Consider the following 19,518-nt stretch of genomic DNA (forward strand, 5'->3'; position numbering starts at 1 on the left):
GTGAAAAAAATAATGAGAATAGACTTAAAGCCCAACGTACTAAAAAGATGAGAGATTACTAAGAAAGTAGACAATGAAATACATCAAAACAGATGCAATTTCTTTAGTTTTGACAAGTGAATGAATCAATAACTAATCATGTCACTTAGGTTCCTGTCTGATTTATATAGTTATTCTCTTCCTTTTTTTATTAGCCTCTTAAAAAGGCTTGTTTTGTTTATTCAGGTAACATTTGTTTTATATTAAAATTCAACTGAAACATTCGTAACATAAAACCCAAAACAGAGCAAGCATGTTTATATCTCTACATATTTCAGAGCTTTTTGCTTCAGCTTTCCGTTATTAAAGACCTTCCAGGTGTTGTCATCAGAGCCGCTTCTCAGGAACTGATGACTCTGACATGGTTCAGACAATTGATGCCGCATTTTGTGAGTAGGTGGAGCTCAAAGAACTGACAGCTTGTCAACAACTCGCTGAAAGACAAGACCTCGACATAAAAGGACAAAACTACTTTTATTCTGAGTACTTTATACAAAGGTAAGATAAAATTACCTGTTTTTGCTTTGGAAATGAAGGGAAAATGTAAACTTTTTTGGCCTATTTAAAAAAATTTATGTAACAAACAAGAGTAACATCAAATCTGAGATAAGTCGATTTACATTTAGCATAAATGATGCCTGGGCTGATTATCACTGTGTTTGTGAACATCAGTTTGAATTGCAATAAATATTTTCAGCTAATGGATAATTGATGCACTCTCACCCTTCTCTCGGTGCTGATGGGTCAACAAAGTGTCGGGTTTGTTTGGCCGTCTCAGATTTACAACCGGAACGTTTCAGCTCACACAAGAACAAGCAGCCAGGCCGGGTTAAATGTTAACTGCATGTTTGTAAATGCTGAATGCAGCTTAACATTTATGAGAGCTTTAAAATGGTGCCCAGAGGAACGTCTGCGTTGTTTATTTTTAACCCGACTACTTGTTAATAACTACCAAATATTAAAATTCCAACAAATTCTTGATCTCAAGCCAGAGAAGGAGCATCTTTAGCTTACACTTTTTAAAATTATGGGCTTAAATATGTATATCTGAACAATCATGCACTAAAAAAACCATGTTTAATACAGGAGAGTGTCTAGTGTTCTGCTCCTTGCTGCACTTCCTGAAGCTGCATGGCTGCGTCGCTGGTGTTCAGACTGCATGACCGAGGTCCACAACTGGTGAGTATGACGGCTTATTAAGGCCACTGCAGATAGAAAACAAATATATGAGAAAATCTCTGAGAAAAATTTCAGAAATTCTGGGATTTATCTCAAAAAGTTTCAAGAAAAAAACACTGAAATTTCCAAGTTTGGAAAGCAGAAAATTTGCAAGAAAAATTTCAAGAATTCTGAGATTAATTTCAGAAATCTTCCAAAAAGAAAGAAAAAAATATCCTGAGTTTGAAAAGTTGAAAATTTGCTAGAAAAAAATCAAAACCTTTGAAATCTCAGAAATTGTTTAGAAAATTTTTAAAATTTCTGAGTTTGAAAAGTCAAAGATTTTTGACTTCCGGAAAATTTTTGTTTTAAAAGTTGAGAACTTTTTCTTTCTTCAACTAAGAAAATTCTGACTTTTTCTAGAAATAATTCAGAAATTTTGGACTTTTCAAACTCAGAAATTTCTATATCTATTCTAAAAAAATTCTGAGATTAGTCTAAAAATGTTTTTTTTTTTCTTCTTTCTTGCAAATATTCAGTTTTGGAGCTCAGAAATGTCCTTGTTTTTACCAGAAAATTTGAAAGATTGAGATTATTCAGAAAATTTATTGGGTTTTAGTGGAAATTTATTCCCTTTTTTCTATCTACGATGGCCATAACACGCTGTCGTAGGTGAGGGAAGTGCTCTTGGAACGAGGATGGAAAGAATATGACAAACGGAAACGCGAGGACAGAGACTGGAACCTCTACTGGAGGGGGTCAGAGTTTCACAGCTCAGAATATCACAGCCTGCTGCCATGGCAACGCCTCAATCACCATCCCAAAACTGCTGGCATCACGCGAAAGGTGATGCTTGGATATACAATTACTGTTATTTTGCATAGATTACATTTCCACATTTCCACTAATTGACCTGTAGGTGTGATATTAAACAGTCACCGTACAACTTCTGCTTCTGTACAACAGATTTGTTAATTCAAAAAGGGGAAAGCCAAGAGTTTTGTTGTTGACTGAACATCCAGAAACCACTTGCTGGATTCTTGTTGAATGTGCAGGAGGCTCCACTTCTGCTTTGCAAAGATGTACGGTTGTATAATTGTGCATCTGTTTCTTATTTGGATTTAAAGTGACAGAGACCCCAAAATAGCTCAAAATAGGCAGAACTGGGCAGACTAAAAATGGTAATGAACATGTTTTGTTTAACCCACAGGCCTAATCTGTTCAAGGAAGCATAATAGGTCACCTTTAAGAATTTTATTATGAGTTTAATTGAAAGTGAAATAAAAACATGTTTTTATTTCCAAAATGTGTTTATCTCAACAGAAATATGCCCAAATATAAAATTTATTAGCTTTACTAATGGCTTTTTACAAGCTGCTGTCTGTTTGAATAAAATGATAATGAAACAGAACAGAAATGATGAAAAACTAAATGATGCTCTCTTAACTTCTTTTGAAAGGACTCACTGGTTCGCAACCTGAGGAGAATGAAGGCAACATTTGGTTCAGCTCTCTACAACTTCAGTCCGACAACCTTCATCCTTCCCAACGAATACACCAGTTTCCTGGCTGAATACAAGCTGCTTCCTAACAGAGAACAATCAGTTTGTTGGATTTGTAAACCCGTTGACCTCTCCAGGGGTCGAGGTATTTTCCTCTTCCGGGACATGAAAGACTTGGTCTACAACTGCTCTGTAGTGGTGCAGCGGTATATCAGCAACCCCCTGCTGATATCAGGGTACAAGTTTGACCTGAGGATTTACGTGTGTGTGAAAAGCTTCCATCCACTTACTGTTTACATCCACCAGGAGGCCCTGGTGCGCTTCGCCACAGAGAAATACAACCTGTCCTCTCTGTCTAACGTGTTCGCTCACCTCACCAACACCAGCATCAATAAGTTCGGTCCCTTCTATAAAACCCAGAAAGGACAGGTCGGTTCGGGGTGTAAGTGGACTATGAGCAAGTTCAGGTATTTCCTCCAGAACCAGAACATTAATGAGCCGTTTCTGTGGCAGAGGATCAACAACATCGTCACGCTGACGCTCCTCTCCATCACTGGGTCGGTACCGAACTGTCCGAACTGCGTGGAGCTTTTCGGCTTTGACATCCTCATTGATAGTAAGTTCAAACCCTGGCTTCTGGAGGTCAACCACAACCCGTCACTGGCTCTGGACTGCCGAACCGACTTATCAGTAAAGAAGGGGCTGATCAGTGATCTGGTCGATTTGATGGATTACACAGCTGTTGATGGTCTAAGAGGCAAAACTTATCAGACACAACGAAATGTCCAAACTAGCTTCAATGCTAACATCTCAACACCTGTTCCTTCACTCCCCAAGCTCAAAGATCACAACTTTCAACAGAAAAATAAAAAATCTTTAAAAATGCATCATGAAAAGACAAAAAGACATCTTCCACCTGTTGAGACTTTACACTGGATACTCGGCTCATACTCAAAGATGAACGTGGTGAAAACAGGTTTTTCATCAGGCCAGATGAAATATACTCCTCAGGTTACAAACCGAGACGACGCTGAAACACAAGATGAAATGGAGAACGAGGTTTCCTCTTCGGTACTCGGTACTCAGGGCAGAAGGTCAACATTCAGACCATCTACAGATTCCTGGAGGCTTCCAGACATCTACAGGTAAACGTTGTTCTTCTTACTACTTCATACTTTGAGTACAAATAGCCAGACTTTCTCGTAATCTGCAGATTTATTGCGCTGGATTTCAAAATATTGTTGGAAGTTTTTTTGGGACTTTGGCTGCTTTTGGGGCGTTTTCCCACCAGGTAGTCTGGCAGTTCACTTTCACACTGCACTGCATCAAACCCAACCTAATTGAAAAACCTGTTCCCCTCCTCGCCTGTGGGGGCGCTGCATCAAGAACCACTGAAGCAAAAGACACGAAAACCTCAGAAGAAAACAAGAGCGCAACTTCCTTCTTCACAAAATGTACACAAAAATGGAGTGCCATAAAATTTGAGCCATTGTAGGATTTCTTTTTCTCTCTGCCTAAATAGCGTGACCCATTTCTCCTGATGCGCCAGGCTAGCATATTTGTTTTGGTTGCATTTACCCAGAATAAGTAACAAGTACCAAAGGAAAGAAGAAAGAAAGACAAGAAGTAAATGAAGAAAGGAAAGCTAGATTTTAAAGGAAAGAAGGAAGAAAGGGAGTAAACAAATGTAGGAAGGAAGGAGGAAAAGAAGGAGGAAGGAAGATAGAAATAAGTTCTAAAAGAAGAAAAAAAGAAGCATCAAAGGACAGAAAGAAGGAAGACTGACAAAAAGAGAGTAAACAAAGGAGAGGAGAATTAGCCTACATAGAGAACAAGTCTTAAAGGAAGGAAGGAAAGAAAAATAAAGGAAGGAGGATAAAAAGGAAGTGAACAAAGAAAAAAGGAAGGATGGGAGGAAAACTACTATTCTAACTTGAGTGAAATTTATGCGCTTTAAACTGATCATGAATCAAAAAAATGTAAAAGATATCAGCCACATTAAAGCAGGAAAACAACCCAATAAATGAGTTAGAATAAATCATTGATCCTACAAAAAAACTCACTCCTCCACATATAGATATAGTTCCATATGTAACATTGTTTACTTGTTTATTACACTATGTTCAATAAAGTCAAACTCAACTCATGTCAAATGTTGCTTCACAGAAAACGTCGGAGGTTCCATGTTCAGGAAGCGAAGCCTCCGATTGGTCAACATGTTCCACCAATCAGAGCTGGAGGCTTCATTCGGACTTTCCCGTTTAACCCGGCAACACTGAAGGCTTCCCTGGTCAAACTGGACGTCCTGGTCGCCATACAGGAGCTGCAGAAGCTGACGGCTCGGGTGGCTTCAGGCCGACGGGAGGAAACAACAGGAGAGGAAGAGGAGGAGGATGAAGACTGCTTTGATTCACTGCTGTGGGGGCCAGAAGACCCCCCGCTGCTCAGTCAGTGGCTCAACACCAAAACTAAAAATACCTGATCCAAGAAACAGAAATGATCAGATTAAGTAATTGGGAATATTAGATGAAATTTGTTTCAGTGAAACTCATATGTTGTGTTTTTGTGTCTTGTTTATTAAATGTCATTAAACGACCAAAATGTTTTGATAAAACCAGGAAGAACATCATGAGGTCAGCTGGTTCTTTTGTTTCCTCATTAATTATTCACTGGGTGCTTAAAGGCGCCTTAATGGGAAAAAGAAACAAACACAAAACCTCAACAATGAGATTATCAACTGGAACATGATGCCCATAATGGATCCATTAAGGAAGTCCAGTTAGCATCTTCTATTTCCTGAATTTCATGTCATTTTAGTGCTTTAAAAATGTTCTATTTTCCAAAGCCGTGATCCGTATTTATCAGGATCGGAGATTAAACTGAGAGCCAGAGGAAGGCAGCAACGCTCAGTTTCAACCAACTGATGAAGTTAGAGCAGAAAACAATTTCAGATTATTTACTGAATCTGAGGGGAAAAATATCAGAGAAATTAGATAAAATCTCATTAGCGTCTAATTGACCTCTTGATGTGAGAGTGTTTTGTGTCAAAGTTTCCACTTAGTAAATATTTATATATATTTACAGTTTGGTTTGGAAGGATGCAAAGGGATTTATGAACACTTCTCCAGATAGTGATGAGATTAAAAGGAATGAAATGTTTCAAAATGAAAGGAATAAAGAAAATTTGATAAAAGGGAAGAAATGAAAGAGGAAGGAAAACAAAGAAAAGGAGGAATGAATGAAGAAAGGGGATAGGAACAAGAACAAGTCAAAAAGAAAGGAAGGAAGAAGGAAAGACTGAAGGAGAAAACAGAAAAGGAAAGGATTGAGTAAAGTAGGAAGGAAAAATGAAGTGAAGGAAGGAAAGTGAAAATAAGAAAAATGAATGAATGAAGGAAAATGTGATGGAGGAAGGAAGAAAGAAGAGGAAGAGAAAGGAAATAAGGAAGGACTAAGGATAGAAGGAAGAAAGAAAACAGAAACAAAGGACAATAAAGAACAAAGGAAGAACTGAAGGAAATAAATGAAGGGAGAAAGGAAGTAAGAAAGAAGTAAAAAGGAATGAAGTTTTAAAGAAGGAAAAAAGAAAGAACAAGTTTTAAAGAAACTTTAAAAGTGAAAGGAGAAACAAATGAATAGGAAGGAAAATGTACAAAAGAAGGAAGACAGAAAAAGGAAGGAGGGAAGAAGGAAGGAACAGGCAAAGGAAGGGAGGAAGGAAAAAACAAATGAAGGAAAAAAGAAATAAAGGAAGTAAAACTAAACAGATGTATTGAAATGCTCAAAATTTGGTTCTACGTAATTTTATTTGAACTTGTTCTGAAATCTTTACATTGTAAATAATAGAACAAACTCATTCTGGTCTGTTGGTATTTATTCAGTAACAACTGGTTCCCATTAGGCTCAAACTGGGAGTTTAACCCCAGTTGTCCAGTTTAGATAAAGTGAAACTGAACAAAATCAAATTCAAAACACGAGTAAAATTTCTGACTCCTTAGACTCTGATTTCTGTTTTTTTTTCCATCCTTCGAAATCCTCCATGACTTTCTAGCTGTTACAGGAAAGACAATCTTCAACTGTTAGCCGTCACCATTGAGGCGTAACGACCTGAATGTTATTTTCCAGTTACACAGATGGAGGAAGAAATCCAGCCACGCTCAGCTGAAAAGTACTATAGAGAGAAAACCTCATGAGGCGCTAGGTGTCTAACAGTCGTCACCTGTTGATCCGGATGTTCGGAATATAAACGTGTTAAAAGGTCATTTACAGTTTGTGTTGTTTTTGTCCAGGTGTTGTTCCTCCAACCATGACTGGGTTTCATGTTGTTCCAGATTTTACTTTTGTTTTCTCTCCAGAAGTTCTTGCGTTCACAGTTCTTTAGATTGAATTCAAGCCTGACTATTCCCTCAGTGCTGCATTATGCCAGTGTTTTGGTACAACTGCAGACGTCAATGTTGCAATAGAACCTTATTATTGCACTATGTGCTTTATCAAACAGACTATGAGTGTGTGGCAGATGGGCTAAGTTGTTCCTTCTTAGTAATATTGAGATACTTACAGCAAATCATGCAATGTCTTTGGAGTCAGGAAGTGAAAAAAGAAAATCCAGATATGTTAAATTAAAAATATTCATTTCATTGGGGAGAGTGTTAAAGCTATCTTTATAATCTATGATACAACATTTGAAATATGTTTGTGTAAACCAGAAGTCTGCTACTTATGTTGAAGCAGGAATGCATCCAAAAGTCACAGGACAGTGGAACTGGAGCTGCAAACCTCTGGTACAAACCAACTCAGACCGACCACAGTACATCCACAAAAACATGCATGCAGACGACCTTGACACTATTGCAACACTTTTTTACCCATCATTTCCTAAGTCTTGCCTGTGAAGCAAGAGGAGATTGGCAGAGCACTGGCTTCTTGTGGTACAGATCTGCAGATTATTCTGTTTGCACATAAGCGTCTCAGGAGGCAAACATAGTAAAACAGTAAAAAAGCTAAAACAGGCAGCAACTGATAAAATGTCAAGAAGGACCCTTAAAAATTATCAGATGAAACCAAATAATCTGCTGCTAAAGCTCTGCTTGCATGCCATCCAACAACCGCAGAAGGTTTGAACTTGTAAAAATCCCCAGGATATTTATGCTTCTTTGTGCTTTTACATTATCAGACTGACTTCCTGATTCCAGACAGTTAATTCATTATCTAACTCAGTTTAGGCAACATAAAAACATTAGAAGCATAATATCATGAAAGACATTAAAAGATTCAATGCTTCAGCAAAAGGCCTCCAGGATAATCCAATAGTGGACATTCTTCACTGTTTAGAAAAAATACCTTCATCAAAACAAGAACTGAAAAATTCCCCAAAAATGTGGAAATACTCTTCCAACCCAAATATCTCCATATACAGGCATGAACATTCAAAATAATCATTATTTACTTAAAAATATTTATTTGAATTTATTTTCCTTCTATTGTTGAAGCTTTTAGCATGTGTGAGATCACTAGGTGTATTTCTTCCTGTTGGAGAATTTCTTAGCTCTAAGCAATTATATCAAATATTATGGCAGTGTATAAATACTATAACAGATAGAAAAAAGTACATTTCTGCCAAAAAACTCAGAAATTTTTAGATTAATCTCAGAAATTTTCTGAAAAAGAAAACATGAAAGTTTCAAAAGGTGAAAATGTTTGACATTTGAACATTTCCTGAGTTTTTAGTCAAGATTTTTCTGATTCTGAAACTCAGAAATTTCAAAGTTTTTTTTTCTAGAAAATCTCACAATTTCAAGCTTTTAAGCTTTGACTTTTCAGACTCAAATTTCCAAATGTTTTCTAGAAAATCTATTTGCTTTTCCCCGCAAATTGTTGACTTTTAGAGCTCAGAAATTTCGTTGTTCTGTTAGAAAATTTATGAGATTATTAAAAAAAACTTATGAGTTTGTTGGCAGAAATTTGATTATTTATTTCTATTTACAATTGCTCTAATATGCTGCCGTAAATGTACATAAAATGTTTTTCTACATTTTGTAATGCTACACCTTCAGTAACTGTCCTTGAGAGCCATTGTTATGCTACTTTTAGATGCATCCTTGGTCCATCACTCCTGAGTCAAATAGATGATGAAGGTTACGTGACGTGTCCTCAGGTTCTGAGAAGGCCAAAAATGCATTTTGAGGACCTGATGAAATCTGTGTTCAATGATCAAATTGTAAAAGGCTGAAAGTCAGTTTCAGCATTTTTATACCTTAGATTTTTTTAAAACCTAACCATTTCGAAACAACCTTCTACTGTTAGCTAAAAACTTGAATTCAAAGCCTCTCCATATGCTTCATCCATCCATCGTCTATACCCGCTTATCCATGTGGGATCCCGGGATCCAGTGGTCATTGGTGAGAGGCTAATGCTACATGCAGTTCTCATAGTATTGCTACTTTGATGATTAAAACTAAAGTAATGTGATTCCTTCGTTATTAAATCGAAGGCGCAAATGACCAAATGGAAAAAGTTATGGTTAAATGATTTGGGATTTTCAACCGTAATCTTGAAGAGAATATAAACTTATAAGCTGTGTTAGTGTCAGATCACCAATGGAACAAAATGTTGAAGTAATCATATGTCATTGAGACATCAAGTGTTTCAACAGAGTATAGATAAGAATACGGCTGAGAAAAGGGAACTAGTTAGAGGTTTTGGGCTGGAAAAGTGAAGGTTCTTGAACAAGAATGCAAACCGAATGACAACATTTCTCTTAAGCAACGGGGGATTTGAGATAATCTACCTAAATCCACCCCACAAAGGGAGTCTGCCAACCAATGAAACATATCTGTCTATTAAAAAACTATAAAAAGAAGTGAAGAAGGGGGAAGTGTGGCTGTTTCCTCCAGACGTCAAAGGGAGCAAAGGAACCGGGGCCATTGCAAAAAGGATTCAACGCCTAAGCTCAAAAGACTGTCAATCCTGACTGGGCATTTCTCATCAGCTGTGGCTCAATCTCCAAAGAAAAAGGCAAAGAACTTGGCAACTGAAGAGCCATCCATCCACTTGGAGGAAAAGAAGATCTGATCTGACTGGGGTATGAAAGCCAATCCGTCTCCCAAGGTCTCCACTGAGACTCCTTCAGTTCCAGCAAAAGGGAAATTATTTTTATCACTTGAGTATTCTTGCTGCTAAATTTAAGTCACCTTTAATCTTAAATTCTTCAATCGTGATAAAATTGTATTGGTGTATGGTTCATAAACTTCTTGGAGATTTAAAGGTTAAGGCCAAAGTTGGTAAAACATCCCTGGGGCTCCATGCGAGTCATTAAATAAATAATACCCGCAAGTTGCAAAACAGAGAGAGCATGACTGTTAATGTTTGAGGTCTGTGAATCCAAGTTGACTGCAGGGATACTCAGTCTGACTAATTCATAGAAAGAAGTGGGAAAGATATGGGTCCATAAAGGGAGATATGGAACAAGCTGTTGCCTGTTGTCCTGCCCATCCCAGCCTACAATTTGTCTGTGGTGTCCTTAGAAAAGCTCTTTGGTTTTTCTAATGGTGATTTTATGAATTTTTGTAGATTATATCCTTCACATTTGAGGTACACCTATGATGAAAATGATTGGCATCTCCAGTCTTTGTAAGTTGGAAAACTTAAAAAATTGGTGATATATCAAATACCTGTTTACTGTATGTCATAATAATGCCTTACAGAAATGATGAAAATCACCAACTGTTTCTCATCATAGGGGGGGACAGTTGGATTGAGTCATTAACAAAGATATAAAATATCATTTTACTGCTGTACCCAGTATTATTGGGAAGTTGAGTGGAAAACATTGTAAAAATGGTAAACAAACAACAGAGGTAACTGGAACTTTCAGAGGAATGATAATTCAAGACTCTGAAGTAGATTCACAAGATGTGAACTGAGGACAGACTCTGTGCTTGGAGTCTGAATCAGAAGCATTTTGACTGGGCTAAAAGGAAAAAGGAGTGGATTGTTGCTCAGTGCTCTAAAATCCTCTTTTCTGACAGAAGGAAATGTTGTTTCATTTAAAGACTAATGATCCAGTGCATATAGAAACATGGGAGTTGAATATGATGTTGAGGTTTAAAGAAAAGTTTCCACAGTAAATATTGATTTTCTCATCTTATCGAAGCTTCGGATTCAGTCAGGAAATTCACTGGGAGTGTTGTTGATATAATTACCCTCCAATGTATGTCCAAGTGGGAATCCTGGAGGCAGAAGATGGGATGCAGGTTTGTGAGCTTGGGAAACTGGTGACACTGGGAGGATGGGTTATCTTCATCCTCAATGCAGCCACTGCTGCTACCAGTAGTTCCTGCTGTGGAATGCATGGGAACTGCACAGCGTTTTGGAGGTGTTAAGGCTCGACTTGTGTTGTTTGGCACTCTGTGACAAGACGCAGCTGTGGTTCCAGCATGATGCTGAACTCTGACCTCGTTGGCCCTGAGCTTTTTCCGGGTCTCGACCTGCTGCTTGTGTGGAGAAGGAGCTGTGTTTTTGTTTCATCAGGGCCTGTAGATTGAATTTCCATGTTCAAGGTTGGGAATGTGTTGCTTCAATGCCTGAAAACTAACAATAACTTCCTGATTTCTCCAGGCAGGCTCAGTGGGAAACACTGTAGTCTAGTTAAGAGGTGGCCAGTCAAAATAAAGACAGTATTCTATTTTCAAAAAATGAGTGCATTTTTAAAAGAACATGCACAAATAAAAGGCAATGCAAGTGGCAATGAAAACAATGATCAAATTAGACTCAACCCTCACCTGGTCAGATTGTACCTGAGTGCCAGGTGACACTTTAAGAAGCTGGTGGCACATTTTACAGTATTTATTAGAATCAATTCTGACAACTGGGATTTCATCAGTTTTTGCATTTATCACCTAAAATGTTCAGATCAGAGATAACCTGGGTACATCAAAAATATAATTTTAAAAGGCTGATTTTACAGCAAAATCATCAAACCAATATTATCTCTATGTGGAAGACATACTGTTGCAAGTCTGCTTCTGAATGGCTGAAAATGAAAAAAAAAAACAGAATTTCATAAGGCCTACTCGAAGTCCGGACTTTAATCCAACCCTTAAACATGTTATTTATCCAGCACTATTCCAACTTTTGATAAATACAAATAAGCAGCATTTATTGCATTTCTTTGGTGTGGAGTGCTTCAACAGCAAACCTTTCTTATTGAATTTAACATCTAGCAGCCTAGACATTTGTAGCTGAATGTCAGTGATGATCATTTCCGACTAATGAGTTGTCTGAGACAAAAGTCCTTAATGAATCATTTATGAGGAGCAGAAGATGAGTGTTGAAAAAATTTGAAAGGAGTCGTTTGGTAAAAATCTTCTTGCACTTTAAGTCACTGAACCACAATAAATCAGCTGCTTATAAAAAATCAGAGGGTCAAGCAGTGATGAGTGTCTGAGACACTGTTTGTTCATCTGACTCTTAGGTATTCGCCGCTCCAGCAAACCATCAGGGTGACGGTTTCTACAGACACTAAAAGCTGAATGATAATGGTGTTATGTAAACAGTAGTGTCAATGTTGAGCTCCCATTATGTAAGCTAATGCTATACTGGAAAACAAACTGGATGTGTGAAGCAAATGCCAGTTCAGCCTGTTTCCTGTGGCATCTTATTTTTATCCAGAGAAACAGGCCACCATAGATATTTTAATGCTCACATTTGTTATGCAAAAATAAGTTACAGACTTTTTGTTATTATCAGGTGGTTGTGGTCTTTATTTCATTATTGGTACTGAAACATTTCAACATTTATAGCTATGCAGTGTTGTTGATGTGATTGTACCAAAACTGGGACGTTACTAACATTGTGAGATTAACAGTATCATAATCCAGTAGATTCATCCGTTCATCCATTGTCTGTAACCATATCTGCATATGTAATCAGTTATATTAAATGTTGGTAAATGTGGGAGAAATGATGAAGGTGGAATAGGAGAAATGGGATCCTGCAACAGCAAAACATATCAGCCTTGTGAGAGACGGCCCGGTTCAAAGTGAGAGGAGTCGACTGCAGAATGAGTTATAGATGTCAAGACTGTGCACACAAGATGTCTAGTGATGTCAAGGCTTAGCTTCACTGCCTGAGAACAGTAGTCTGATTGTTTATGTTCTCAGCTGGCTGCATATTTTTCTCATCCTCAAAAAAGCTCTATTAAATGTTCCACTGGGTTAAATAATCAGAGCTTAAACTCTGCAGATTCCACATTGGTGCTTTTCAGTGACAGGATTAAGAGTTCAGTGCGATATTTCTAGGAATAGGTCATTCTACATAAACTCTTGGTCATTTATTGGTGCATTTTCTTCATAAACCGCAAAAAAAAAAAAAAACCCAAACAAAACTGTTTTTATTGCTTAGTTCCAGATCCTCTTTTTATCATCGACTGGTTTTCACTTCAACTCTGGGATTTATAAATAGATTCATGTTCTCCTGCCTTCTATGCATAGTCACCCCCTTTTGCTTTGGATTGTGACAGCACAGAAAGTGGTGACATTCATCAACCATGGTTTAATAAAAGTTGTTATGTGCCACTGTGTGAAATTTAGCTGCATGGACACACAGTTGCCTTGCAGCAATCCTAGCCTGAGGTCTTTCTATAGGCTTTCTCTAAAAGTCCAAAACAGACTGGTCTTTGTAAATGATTGTGTCTCTGTGATGATGCCCATTGTACTGCAAAAGCTAAAGTTTACAGTCTTCCTTACAGCCAATCAATGCCAAGAAAGTAGAAGAATTTCAGCTTCCCAATCTGTAAATATTATGTTTCTATGAAAAGCATCTGTGAATTTTCCACAAATACTGAGCTGTGAGTAGGAGGGTTATCTGTATTGAGTTTTTAAAGTTGTCTGTTCTGTAGTGCATCAAGTTTGCCTGAGTAAAAATCAACTCAAATGGAGTATAAAAGAAATTTTTTCTTTCAGAATTGCATGATAATGCTTTGTTTTCCTGTTTCTGACTGGCAAAAGATGATTAATGCCAACATAGTTACTAGGATTAAAGAAACAACAAAGATTTGGGTCTATCCACACCATCTGGAGTGATTTATTCATCTAAATTTCACAGTTAGGTCTGGGAAGGAGCCAAACTGAAACAAGACCTTGACGATACATTTCAATCTGCAACATTGTCTGGATTTGCTGCTGGAGTAGAAAAGGTGTTCAAAGCATGCAGAGTCTGAGGCCCAAAGGCAACCATCCATTTCTCGTGCATTAAAGAAATGTTTCTCCCTCAGGATGCAACATTCACAGCTTCATTTACTTTCCCTTACATACACCGATGGCAGCCCAAGTTCCCTGTGACTGTGTGTAGGCTTCCCCTTATTCCCAGAGACCCACATCTGCGTCCTCTGAGGAGTTTTTCTTTAAATATCCCTTCACAGCACAATTTTTTTAAAGGGACATTGAGTCATTGTCGAAAACTGTCAGTCTTGGGACAAACTTCTGGGCAGCTTCTGGGATTTACTCAGACGATCAAACTTCTCACAGCTTGCACCAGGAAACCGTGGCATGCTCTGCTGGAAGGTGAAATGCTTTTTTTCTGCTTCTGCTGGCTTTCAAATTAGGTCAAGGTAACGTGTCTTGACACGACTCCTACTTCGACTAGTCAAGGCTTCACAAGTTTCCAGTTGGGCATTCAGAAATCCAAGCAGTTTGAAGTTTTGTTTTATATGCAACCAGCTTTTGTTTAACCCCTCTAACAGAAGCAGAACTATGAATGAGATGTTGCAAACTGGTTCTGGAGTTTTTAATCCTTATTGGTCCAAAAAGTGGAAAAGTATGAGACGCCCCATGGCCCAAAACTTACAAACCCTCTCACATGTATTATCAAACCCTTAAACATACAATCAAACCGTCTTACACATGCTACCAATGACTTCAGGATGACACAGGGACATCTCTACAAGACCAATTTTAACTGAGGCTGCACATACTGTATGTGCTTTACAGAATTTTTTGCCCACACAATATATTTAATTTTTTTTCAGATACATAATGTCATTTTGCAAATTAATTAACACAAAGCTTTAACCTCTTATAGCCGCCGGAGAGAAACTTAAAATGTGAATCAAACATAAACTGGAAGTGAACCTTTAAAATAAAAGCGCACTTCCTGTCCAAGCCTGGGGTCCAAGCAGAAACTGAAATTTTAAGTTAACTTCCGTTGTACACTGTATATGTAAGAGAGATTGTATGTTTGGGTCCATGTTGCCTCTCATGGAAAAGCAGCTGATGACTCAACTCCTCAGTCAAGGAGGAGCCACAGATTCAGGAGAGTAAAAACTCAGAGTTGACGCCGCTCATTTGACCTGAACTTCAAGCACAGATCCTGTCGCACAGAGTAGGACTGAAACTTTTTTAAAGGCAACTTTTTTTTTTACACACAGCAGGACTGAAATCAGAGCTCTGAAGCATAATAAAGGCAAAGAAGAAACTTTTTCAACAGGATTTCTCTGATCTAGCAGCTGATCTCAACATTTTATGGAACAATTTGTTCTTCAGTTTTAGGGAATAACTGTTTTCTACATCTCTGCTATTTCTTTTTTGCAGATATGACTTTAAATACTACATCAAACAGCACCACTGACTGTCCTGTTGCTAACAATGATCTGTATAAGTTCTACGCAGCTGTGATGATTGTGATTTTTATCTTGGCTTTGCCTCTGAACACATCAGTCCTCCACCTCTTCATATTCAAGCTCAAGTTCTGGAAATCCAACAGCAACAACATTTTTCTCTTCAACCTTGTGCTGGCAGACATTCTGCTGCTGATCTGTTTGCCAATCAAGGCTCATAACTTCATTGATGGAAATAGGAGGAGCCAGCAGGACGTCATCTGCAAAGCGATGCTGTTTATGTTGTTTTTAAATCGTGGCGCCAGCATCGTCTTCCTAACGGTGACCTCTGTAGATCGATATTATAACGTGGTGCACCCAGGCAGAAAAAACCTCCTGAAGGCTCTGAAGAAATCTCCCTACATCTCAATCTTCATCTGGGTGTTGCTTCTGCCTCTCACCATTCCCACCATGTTGAGGGGCTTCGACTGCTGCAACAGCCTCGACAACGATAACACAAACAACACGGAAAATAAGATTTCTTGGAGGGAGGTAAGGCTCTTATCTTGTTTGCATCCGCAGTGTGAAATGGGAAAAACACAGAAAATGTGATTATAAAAGATCTGTGAAATTTTACATTGAAACTCTTTTGCAGCCAGTTTACCTCCTTTGTAGGAAAAAGAGTCACAGCTAATGACAATAAGTTCTAGTGACACTTTTCAGTATCATCTCAGTGATACAATGCAATAATTTAATTTGAAAATAAGGAAATGAGTCAATCAATTGGCTGAGAGTCTGGGGAAAGTCTGTCAAACTACTGGCTGAGTTTTTTAATGAACATTCTGTGGGGTTGTTGATGTTTATGACAATCTCAGTTTGTGTTTTGTTTTATTAATTTTCCCGCAGCCTGAGGACGTAGCCAGAGAAGTGGTTTTCTTCACCCAGATCGTCATCCCCTTCATCGTCCTGGTCTACTGCACCGTTCGCATTGTCAATCGATTGAAGAAGAAAACCGTTGGGGATAAGACGAAGCTAAGGAGAGCGGTCCTCGTCGTGACCACCGTCATGGTTGTTTTCTCCTTCTGTTTTCTGCCGTGCGCCATCGCCAGGATGGTGCTGCTGATCTGTAGGGTCAATGCAGAACTGGAAAACTTTGAGACAACTGCAGAAGCCGTATTTGATGGCCTCATGGTCCTCTCCTACCTGGACTGTCTGCTGGATCCGCTGGTTTACTGCTTCTGTAGCACCAAGTTTAAAGCACTTTATGTCTCCAATTACTTATCTTTTTGCGTGAAAAAATCCCCGGAGCAACTCAGCAACTCAACGGGAAACGCAACACAACCGGCGCGCAACAAAGTCATTTAAAAAAGTGACTTCAAGTTCTGCTGGGTGTTTATGAGCCGATAGCTGCTGTGCAACAACCAGACTGACTGTGCCTCAGATATGAGGCCCAAGAGAGGCTTTATGTTAAATTATGCTATGAAGATCAAAAATATGAGGAATATTGAAATTCATTTTATATCTTAGATGTGAAAGGAAGTGCTAATGTGGTTATAACTCTTATTTAAAGCTTCTACTGATGTTGACTTAAGAAGTTCAGTAAGATATTTATTTTTTTATATTGCCAGTACTTTTTCAAGGGAGTTGTGAGTAAAGTATGCACACCTGTTTTTCCTTTTCTTCTTGGACTGTGAGATGAGTTACAAAACTCCTTCCTGCTAGAGGAATCCTCTGTTCAAATCTGTAGCAGAAATTGTTGAGAGAATATTTTTTATCCTGAAAATCTAAATGCAAGGGTGCTTTGAGTAGCAAACCATACTTATGCAGCGTGGCTGTAGTGATTGTTTTAGTAAAGAAAAGTAATTTTGTAATCCAAGTTAAGTTTGTGATTTACCTCTCTTTCTGACATTTACATTCGTTTTTATGAGATTTGAAGGTCACTTTGTGTCATTTTGCTGGGATCTGCTTCACTGTTTTATTTTTCCAGATTTTAACATGAGCACAAAATATGACTATAAACTTCCCTGAATTAGACCAGAAGTACCGACTCTTCCTTCTTACCTAGAAAGGTGCCGTATCCCCCTGTGACTGAGCAAACCCAGCCGAATAAACTCCATCTTTTTAATGATATCATTTTAGTAATACAGGTGAGAAAGGATGAGTAAGTTGCTCTGTGTCTGTTTAAAAATAAACTAAAACTCCTCTAGATAATCTGTAACCTGCTGCGTCTGACGCTGACATCCATGAGGCTCAGCCTTTATGGAATATTACCCAGGATAAACTTTCAACCTCAGGGTCGAAACATGAATCAACCAGCAACGGTTTTAGTTCCCTAAAGGTCACACCTGCACTCTTAGAGTGAGGAACCATAAAAAGAGTAAATATTGACAAAGAATCGGATAATTTCTCATAACAGTTTGCCGGTATGTGATACTATCCCAAAGTTTACAAGCACATAAAATGTCAACATAATGGAGCCGTGTCTTCTTTACTTGCTCACTTCTCTCAAATTTCACCTCTTTACTGTGTTAATAATGTATATTTTTTGTAAGAATGTGTCTTTATGTGTTCTAAAATAAACTGTTAAATTTATTCTGGGTTGAGTCTGCAGTGAAAAGTAATCCCATATCACCATGTTGCCACCACCGTGTTTGGTTGCAGTATATTTTCCTGCTTTTGGACCAAACAAACCTTTAAACTGTGGCCTGAAAGGTAAATGTTGTGCTTTCTCAGTGCGATCTGTCACTGCGTTTATCACGTCGTAAAATGAACAGTAAATGTCTTCTGCACTGATATGTGACAAACACTTGGACGTCATACAAACAAAAACTGACTTTTGTTTACAAGAGGCATTGTGTAATATAATATATTTGTGTAAATACTTCTGTGCTGTAAATAAAGGTGTAGTGTGTGATTTTTCAAATACAACATATTTAAATATAACATATTTAATTTCTACTCTCTGCTCCTTTATGCAAACATTTAATCTACATCTGTATTTTTTCACAAACAATCAAAGCAAAGATTCAATGTGTGAGTATGAGTGACATCTACAGGCACAACGTGCAAATTACAAATAACACAACCATCCAATATCAAGCTAAAATGGGAGAAAACGTCACATATTATTATAACTATTATGACTTTGTGTTGTTTGGTTAGTTTAATCTGTTAGAATGACAGGTTTTACAGAATCAAAGCAGGTTAAAATATTTTAAAGCAAAAGGACACACAAATCTCTTGGAGGCAAACATGTAAATAAATAATACTCTGCATTAACTTGGCTGCACATTCGTAAACAGATTATTTTCTGAACATTTTAACATTCAGTCGCTGTTTTTCTCCAGCTTTTTATCAGACATCTTAAGTTGAAGCCAAAACTAACTGGTACTTCAAGCTGGTCTGAAACAATCGGATTAGTTGTGATTAATCGATTATTAAAATGATTTAGTCATTGATTAATCATTAACTGGAGACACTCAGTTAACAAGACTTTTTAAAGTCTAATAAAAAACTAAAAAAGGCCTTTTTTTAAAGAACAACATGATTAGAATAGTAATTAACCCCAAACTGTTAAAAAATACACATTTTTGCATTTAAGATTAAAAGAAAAGGCTTCGTCTGTAAAAATGTTTAGAGCTCTTCAAGTGAGATAGTTTTAGCTTCACTTGGTTCAAAAATTCTATAAAAATTATATTTTTCAAATTCTGCTGAATTCTGATGAATAACTGCTGTCCAGGTATTAATCTGAAAAATGATCAACACATCAACCTGTAGTTTTTGAGCTCCACATGCATCCTTTGCTACAAACGATCTAGCGCCCTCTAAAGGAATGCTGTGTTACTGCATTTTAGGCAATACATTTTTCTTCTTTAAAAATCTAATTAAATTAACTGTTTATTTGCATTAACTTTCCTCTAAAATAACATTCAGTGGTTAAAGGAAATATCTGCAAAATGTGCCAATTTGTTTTAGCAGATTAATCGTCAGAATAATTGATAGAATACTGAAGCTCTAATTTAACATTTTCCTAACATTACCCACCTTGACCAAATCCCTACAACCTGTGGAAGCATCATGCTGCCACTACCATGTTTCACTGTGGGTATTTTGATGATGTCAACAAATAACAGACTGAGACACACTTCACAGGCCTCTGTGTTTTCATTCTGACTCAACCTTCAAATCACGAGTCTAGACATTAGAAAAATATTGCTTGCGTTACTCA

At 37.7% G+C, this 19,518-nt stretch overlaps 2 protein-coding genes across 3 annotated transcripts; both read left to right on the forward strand.

The window, feature by feature from the left end:
* The first annotated feature begins 267 nt into the window (after window positions 1–267).
* On the forward strand, window positions 268–5,924 carry ttll2 (tubulin tyrosine ligase-like family, member 2). Its single transcript, XM_032584551.1, has 5 exons — window positions 268–537; window positions 1,126–1,218; window positions 1,870–2,043; window positions 2,657–3,843; window positions 4,865–5,924. The coding sequence occupies exons 2-5, from the start codon at window positions 1,171–1,173 to the stop codon at window positions 5,178–5,180; spliced, it is 1,725 nt and encodes a 574-aa protein (XP_032440442.1). The 5' UTR covers window positions 268–537; window positions 1,126–1,170; the 3' UTR covers window positions 5,181–5,924.
* Window positions 5,925–8,471: 2,547 nt separating this feature from the next.
* Window positions 8,472–18,237, forward strand: gpr31 (G protein-coupled receptor 31). 2 transcript variants are annotated; one of them, XM_032586270.1, is made up of 3 exons: window positions 8,472–9,779; window positions 15,286–15,842; window positions 16,197–18,237. In XM_032586270.1, the coding sequence occupies exons 2-3, from the start codon at window positions 15,288–15,290 to the stop codon at window positions 16,653–16,655; spliced, it is 1,014 nt and encodes a 337-aa protein (XP_032442161.1). In that variant the 5' UTR covers window positions 8,472–9,779; window positions 15,286–15,287; the 3' UTR covers window positions 16,656–18,237. The 2 variants fall into 2 exon arrangements, with proteins under 2 accessions (XP_032442161.1, XP_032442160.1); XM_032586269.1 differs by lacking the exon at window positions 8,472–9,779 and having other exon boundaries at window positions 9,786–15,842.
* The last annotated feature ends 1,281 nt before the right edge of the window (window positions 18,238–19,518 follow it).

Source organism: Xiphophorus hellerii, chromosome 15, assembly GCF_003331165.1.
Source record: "Xiphophorus hellerii strain 12219 chromosome 15, Xiphophorus_hellerii-4.1, whole genome shotgun sequence".
In the NCBI taxonomy this organism is placed as follows: Eukaryota; Metazoa; Chordata; class Actinopteri; order Cyprinodontiformes; family Poeciliidae; genus Xiphophorus; species Xiphophorus hellerii.